At 38.9% G+C, this 8,084-nt stretch overlaps 1 protein-coding gene across 1 annotated transcript; it reads right to left on the minus strand.

The window, feature by feature from the left end:
• Window positions 1-2,306: 2,306 nt before the first annotated feature.
• On the minus strand, window positions 2,307-2,931 carry LOC122011280 (uric acid degradation bifunctional protein TTL-like). The gene is made up of 3 exons (XM_042567668.1): window positions 2,642-2,931; window positions 2,507-2,564; window positions 2,307-2,390 (listed from the first exon to the last, which is right to left on the minus strand). The coding sequence occupies exons 1-3, from the start codon at window positions 2,929-2,931 to the stop codon at window positions 2,307-2,309; spliced, it is 432 nt and encodes a 143-aa protein (XP_042423602.1).
• Window positions 2,932-8,084: the final 5,153 nt, after the last annotated feature.

Below are 8,084 nucleotides of genomic sequence, written 5' to 3' on the forward strand. Positions count from 1 at the left end.
ATACACTTAGAGTGTACTAGTGTAATTTATTAGTCAAGATAAACTAATACCTAATTACACTATGACTATTCTAACGGTTTATTCCTTTCCATCTTAGTCATGAGCAACTGTTTATAATTTATAAAGAACTGATAACATGATCTTCTGTGTGTGACACTACACACCATGTTATCTGTAGTATAAATTAATTGAACAACTACACTTAGCATATAAATATAGACATTTTTGACCAATGTGATTCTTTATTTCAAAATAAATGTTTACAAAAGCTAGGCTTTTAGTATACACTCTAACAGAATTATATTTCAACTAAAATACATATTAAATCAATGACAAATGATAATCAAAGTGAAGAAATAAACAAGTAAACAATAGGTTCCATTATCACAACAGTTCACAGAACCTAAACATTCTAAAAACACTAAATCTAAGAATTTATTTGTGGTAAAGAATCTAAGCTTGTTGCGCATGAAATGTAATGAATCTGGAATGCAAATGCTAAACACACTAGGAGTTGAAGTCTTATGAAAGGTCAGGTGCAAGAAAAGGTGAGGAGGGCCCCTTGAGGTTTAATCTTAACAACTTAGCATCTAATATTTGGACGCTAAAGTTAATGTAGGTTGATGACTTTGACTCTGAAATCTACAATATCCACAGTTCACACATGATTACAGTACACTCTTCTTCATAGCAAACAACACAGAGTAGGAATCTACAAGTTCCGTTATGCAAGGTTGACCATAGAGAAAGTTAAAATCCTGTTGCTCTTATTTGTTGGTCTCACCGCAGAATTACATCCGTCATACATTTGCTGCAATTTCATAAAAGATATCCTTAGGTCATTAAGCCATGTGCAAGCTCTGTTCATCTTTTCACCATTTTTAAGCTCCAAAATCTTATATATTTTTCATCATAAAGGACCTTTCGTTTGCTCATAGCTTGGATATGTAGTAGCGTCTGCATATGCTAGAAGATTGGTATAAATGCTTGAAGTAATTATTGGACTAAGAGAGACTTGTCTTCTCCAGTTATCTATTCTACAAACTATTAAGTTGTCATTCGAGCAGCACTTTCCATTGAGAATTAGTATTCGGAATCCCCCTAACCAGAAATGTACCAGACAGCAGAATCATAGTAAAACAAAAGATAAATTAGATGCACCTTCGCATCGCCTCTCTTTTTATCAAAAATCTGGCTCAATATTTCAATGTACTCCTGGAACCGTCGGTTCTAGAACAAGAAAGTAGCTTCCTTGGCAAGCCCTTTGGCATCGAAGAGATTCCCTTCGTCATTGGCAGGCCCATCCGTGGTCCCGGCTAGAGTCGTCGCGGCCGAGGGAGAGGCTGGCGAATCCTTAATGATCATAATTAACTTGGTCATGAATCAATTTAACAAGAAGGTCAAAAGAAAATAGTCACTTAATGATCAAAGCCTTTAAGTTGTATATGTAGCGCGTCTAAGAAGCCCAACACACAAATCTTGTAGAAACAACAACAACAAAAAGAGGTAAATTTATAAACCAGAAAACATGGCATATCAGTGAAAAGAATTAGCATATACATAAAAGAAACTTGATAGTTCAAGGAATACATAAAACCAACTTAGAAACAGGAAATAGCAACTCCTCAATCTAGCAAACAAAAATGATAAATCAACTCAGGGTAGTATTTGAGGAAATTCATCAAACACATTGCATGCATCAATCAATTAATACTTGCAATCAAGAGATTAAGAAGATAAAACTGTCGAAGATGAGGAAGGACTTTAGTAGCGACGATGGATAAAGGAAAAATTATCGGAATGCCAGCGGCGAGGAGGAAAGTGGTGGTGGCGTCGATCTAGGAAGGGGAAGAGGAAGGGGTGTCGATCATGGCTTACATATAGCTTGATAATGTTAAGAAAATGATCTAGCCAGTCAGGAAAATAAGCATATTGTGTTGATTTATAACATCAAGTAGGTGCTTCTCTTAGTCACGATTTCTAATTTCTATGCAAAGCTTGATGAAGTATACATAGTTTGATATCTAAATTTAGTTAGTCAATTCTCCGAGACGATAAAATGGACAATAGGAGGTGAGCTAGACTCATAATCATCATGGCTTACATGTAATATATATCTTGTTATTAAGATGACAATTATATTGTGAAGATTAAGATATTATAAGAGCTTCAACCTTAAGGCACAACCATAGTCTTACCCGACATTCAAATCTACTGTGTTTGAAGAGTAAATATGAAACCAAACCATTTTTCTAAAGCTGAAGCGTGAGGCATGAACAAGAGATAGCTAAACTAAAATTATTCTTTTAGCAATTTATCTTCAATTCAACAAGGATCTCCAGTGTGTCCCTTCCAGAGGCGCAGATGAGGAACACAAACCCAAACTTTTCCTGGTAACGGATATTCTAGTCCACCAATTCCTACAATTTGACGAAAGAAAAAGAATTCAAATCTCAAATTAAAAGAATGATCTCTAAAATAAAGAGGGGAACATGATCAGATCCACCTGCAACGTGGTATCATTGGCAGTAGCCATTGCAGCAGATTGTTCTTCCTTGGACCACCTAATCCGGCCAACAATAAAAAGTTACAAGGATTCCAGAATAGAAAAAGGAATGAGAGGGATTAGAAGAATAGTGACTGTGAAACGGAGGGAAAGATGGATCCGATCAGCGGGTGAGCCGCGAAGGCCTCGAGCCATCCGACGACGTCGATCTCAAGAATTAGAAGGTGAGGAAAGGGGTCGATGAGGGTGATCGAGAGTAGAGAAGAGGGGGACAAAGGTGCGACCTTGTTGGACCAGATCTCGCAGGCGGACTGGATTGCGTGGTGGAGGTCGGAAAACGGCGAGGCGGAGGTGAGCTCCTTGGCGAAACGCTTGCTGCCGCAGCACCGTAGCACATCCTCCTCCGTCCATGAAAAAGACGCCATCTTTCATAGATCTAGGAAGGGGAAGAGGGAGATGAGGCGAGGAGGAAAGTGGTGGTGGCGTCGCGATGGTATACGGTGGACGGCGTGATATAGGTTTAGGTTTGGAGGGAGCGATATATGTTTAGGTTTGGAGGGGAGAGTGAAGTGTTGAAAATTTTGGCTAAATATTGGTGAAAAAATTAAATTATTTTATTTTGCTTCATTAACACCACTTTTAACAACGGTTTTTTACTATCCGATTTCATAGATAGAACAAGGAAGCTATCATAGACACCGGATTTTAAAAATTATTGTTAAAATCGATGTCTATTAATGAAAAAAAGGCGCTCATAGACATCGGCTAAAAAACCGATGTCTATGAGCGAAAATCTGCGCTCATAGACACCGATTTTTGGAAAAACTGGTGTAAAATACTCAAAGACATCAGAATTTGCTTAAAACTGTTGTTGTTCCACCGATGTCTATGAAGGTTTTTCTTGTAGTGGGTTCCCCGGCGATGACCCTCCGACGCTCAAGTCAGTCTCCGGTGATGTGTAACCAAGGAAGTGGAGTAACAGAGTAACAGTGTGGCTATAGTAAAAATTATGCATACCTCCGTTGAAGCTTGGGGCCTCTTATATAGGGCTCCGGAGACGCGCGTGCATGCTCCTCGAGGCGTGCACACTTCTCAAAGCTTCCCCTGAAAAGACATGTTAGGAAAGTGTTCCTGACACCATACCTTAACAATCCGAGCATATATCTGATGTGACAGTGGAAGCTTTCGTCGTACGATCCACTGCCTGACTATGTCACCGACCATGCTGTTTGTCGGTGGCACGAGCTCCCAGAAGAATATCACAGATCCTCCTCTTGTCTGTTACTGGGCCGAGCGGGTAAGCCGTTCGACCAACCATCAGTCATCCGGACACTATCGTTCTCGGGTCAAGCAGGATGGCCGCTCAGCCAACTGCCCATTGTCCGAGCTTTGCTTCGAATGTAATTTGCTCGGTCGCGGCTCCGCTGGGCTGGTTCCGAGGTACATTCGAGCGGGGTTGGTCGCTCGGCGTGTGTTCCCCACACATTTTTCTGAGCGTCAGAAGCTCGGTCTATGGCTGAACTTTGATGATGCTGGGTCGAACCTTCTCTATCTCGGTCGAGCGAGTAGGCCGCCCGACCGACCAATAGTACAGGGGCGTTAACCACCCTGACTCTGACCCTTGACCTTCATCATGGTAACGACCCTCCACCGAGTGGGCCCCTCATGACCGCATCAACATTAATATAAAAGGTGCTCAATTTCATGAACAGAGGTATGTGCACATGAACATACATACATATATACTCATTTACTGTTCATCTTCTATATTTTTCCTTCGCTAGAGACTAACTTGAGTGTCAGAGTAACTGAGCCGGAACGCCCTTGGTTTCCCTTCTAACCCTGCTTCCTTCTCTTTCTTAATTTATCCCCCTCTCAGAACTGACGAGCATCCTTGATGATCCATTTCTCCTCTTGGTGATTGGTGACTTCGTCAATATCAAAAATTGCTCACCGGTAGCTTGTTCCTCAGGAGGAACATGCATAATCTATCTAACAACGGGATAGATTAGCTGGGCAAATCCTGCACATGGATGAAGAATGAAAAGAAGGGCCACTGGACATTCATATGACATATTACATTGATCATTCATACAAAATCATTTTCCAAATCAACTCCTCATCATTTAGATTAAACTCAAGCGAATATAATCACAATCCTTCAGAGAGCACGCATAGATTAAACTCGACACACATCAAATAACTGCACTTCTGCAACGGCAAAACACAGACTATATAGATAAGCAGGGGAAAGCTGAATGGCGGTGTTCAGCTAGGGAAGGCTGCAATCTCCTGGCTCTTGCTGCTCAGGAAGGGGAGGGGGGCTGCAAAGGTGCTGAAAAGGCAATAGGACGAGACAAGGGAGAGCAGCACATAGCAAACCGTCGAGCCGAAGGTGATCCCGACTGAGGTGGTGGCTCGTCAGCAGAAGGTGTCCAAGACACTGCAAGCTTCACTCCATGTAACATTCACGTCGCCCTTGTATGCCAAATACAGTATCTCCGTCGACACTGTTCTGGCAGCAAGGATTATGTATGTCATCAGCTGCGAGCGCACAGAATCGATATTAGTACAGGAAGTGTGATTCACATAGAACAAGCTCAGTCATAGAAGCAGCACAGCACGAGCAAAGTTTACTATAAGCTAACTTGATTATCTGTAGCATTGAAATGAAGAAGTGTGCTTAGTTCAGTCTTGCCTGGTCCAGAAGGAAGACGGTCCATGAGCGGGCAGAGTCAGCGGACGAGGGATGGCGGAGTAGAACACTGAGACATGGTGCTTTTCCTTTCCGTCCATCCTGGTCAGGTGTATCCTTAATGTTGGTTGCTATGCAGAATATTATACCGGTTCCCTTATACAAAAATTTTGTACAAGTCCTGAACTTTTACTAACAACCTATTATATTCTTTAGAAATTAAATTAGGAATCGCAAACGGTACTTAACATTATTGATTCCAAATTTAACTTATCTGTTTTTAATGGTTTAGACTTGGATTGTAAACGATGTTTAACATTATTGATCCAAATCCACCCATGTTATAAATTTAATTAAATATTAATTTCTAAAATTGGCTTCCAGGACTGTATGACGAGGCACTAGGCCTTCTTGGGTATGAGATCATCCACCACCGCCTAGACAAAGCATTTTAAAGAAATTTAATATTTAATTTCCTTATATAACCCTAGGTTTAACCAAAAGAAACAATCGAATCACAAATTCGAAAAATAAAAAAAAAAAACACAAACTCGAATCACAAATTCAAAACCTAGAATCATATGCCTCTTGTGTTTGGTATTTCAAAAATCATACAAAGAAAACTAGTATGATGCGGAAAACAATTACTAGTTATATCTTTCTTTGTACCCAACAACCTCTTGATCTTCTATCGTATTCCGCTTCTTATCTCGGACGTTGTGTAGGCAACGATCTACCGAAATGAGAACCACCAAGCTTCCTTCTTCTTCTTGTGAGTTTCAGCCACCACAAGAATTCCAAGAATAGATAAGGTTCGGCCACACCACCAAGCTCCAAGTGATGCTAGAAACAAAACCTCCTTTCTCTCCATCTCCAAGCAAAATCCGGCCACTAACAAGCTCCTTGAGAGTTGATATCGCCGACACCCAATGAAGAAGAAAAGGAGGAGAGGAAGAGGATGAGAAGGGTCGGCCACCAACCAAAGAAATAGAAGAGAGAAAAACTAGAACATAAGTTATGAGGTGAGGCACCTCTAGCCTCTCTTTTATATTCTTTAGTCTTGGCAAATAAGGAAAGTTTTATAAAAACTTTCTTATTCTCTTAGCCAATAAAAGGAAAGTTTAATAAAAAATTTCCCTTTCAAACTTAATGTGGTCGGCCACCTCTCAATCATCCAAGCAAGGAAAGTTTTAAATACAAAATTAAAACTTCCTTATTTATTTTCAGAAATTTTAAAATAAAAATTTCTCTATTAATTTTCCCTTCATGGTTGGTTATAAAAGAAAATTTTATAAATTAAAATCTCTCTATTAAAACATGTGGATGATTTCCAAAAAGAAAAGTTATATTTAAAATTAAAATCTTCCTCTCAATCGATAAATAAGGAAAGATATCAAATCTTTTCTTAATCTTTTGTAGAAACTATAAAAGAAAAGATTTAATTTTAAAACTCTCTTTTAAATCATTAGGATGGTTACAAAAAAGGAAAGTTTTATCAAAAATTAAAATATTCCTTTTAACTACAAATAAGGAAAGATATCAAACCTTTCACTTAATCTTTTGTAGAAAGCTATAAAAGGAAATATTTAAATTTTAAACTCTCTTTTAAAACCATGATATCCACATAAGAAAATTTTAAAAAAATAAAATCCCTTTTATTTTATATGTGGCCGGCCACCTAAGCTTGGACTCAAGTTAGGGTCGGCCACACCTCAATGGCTCAACCCTTTGGCTTGGCCGGCCCAAGCTTGGGTTCCAAGCTTGCTTGGCCGGCCACCTAAGGGTGGGTAAGAAGTGGGTATTTGGTGGATATAATTCTTTATATATAAGAGACTACGATAGGGACCGAGAGGAGGAATTGGTTTTGGTCTCCCGATGAAATTAAGCTTCCCATGTTCGCCCCGAACACCCAACTTAATTTCATCAATAATAATTCATACCACTAAAGAATTATTATCGAACTACCGCACCAATCCTAAATTACACTTTGAGCTCCTTTTTTATTATGAGTGTGTTAGTCTCCCTGTGTTTAAGATATAAAATGTCCACTAATTAAATGAGTTACTGGCAACTCATTTAATTAATATCTAGCTCCAAGAATAGTATCACTTAACTTCATTATCATATCGGACTAAGTCCACCTGCAGGGTTTACATGACAATCTTTATGAGCTCGTCTTGGGGGCATCATCAACCTATATTACTAGGACACAGTTTCCTTCTATAATCAACAACACAGACTATAAGTAATATCATTTCCCAACTTATCGGGCCTCTTGATTTACTGAACTAAATCTCACTCATTGATAAGTCAAAGAAATAAGTACTAGATATATGTGTTTGTTATTATATCAGGATTAAGAGTACACACTTCTATAATAACAAAAGTCTTGTTCTTTTATTCAATCAGTATAAAAAAAAACTTACCTTAAATGGTCCAGCTCAATACACTCAGAATGTACTAGTGTAATTCTATAGTTAAGATAAACTAATATCAAATTACACTATGACAGTTCCAATGGTTTGTTCCTTTCCATCTTAGTCGTGAGCTACTATTTATAATTTATAAGGAATTGATAACATGATCTTCTGTGTGTGACACCACAGACCATGTTATCTACAATATAAATTAATTGAATAACTACACTTAGCATATAAATGTAGATATTTGACTAATGTGATTCTTTATTTCAAAATAAAATATTTACAAAAGGCTAGGCTTTTAGTATACACTCTAACACTTAGAAGAGGAACTTTGCAACATTTTTACTTGGCCTTGTTCTTTTGATGGCTCGCGGAATAACATGCGGTGGTAAGGGATTGGCAAGTTCGGTGCATCTCGGAAGACCTCGGTCGGCCTGTTGCCCAACTTTCGGCTAGCCGG

The sequence above is a fragment of the Zingiber officinale genome, chromosome 8A (assembly GCF_018446385.1).
Source record: "Zingiber officinale cultivar Zhangliang chromosome 8A, Zo_v1.1, whole genome shotgun sequence".
Classification (NCBI taxonomy): domain Eukaryota; kingdom Viridiplantae; phylum Streptophyta; class Magnoliopsida; order Zingiberales; family Zingiberaceae; genus Zingiber; species Zingiber officinale.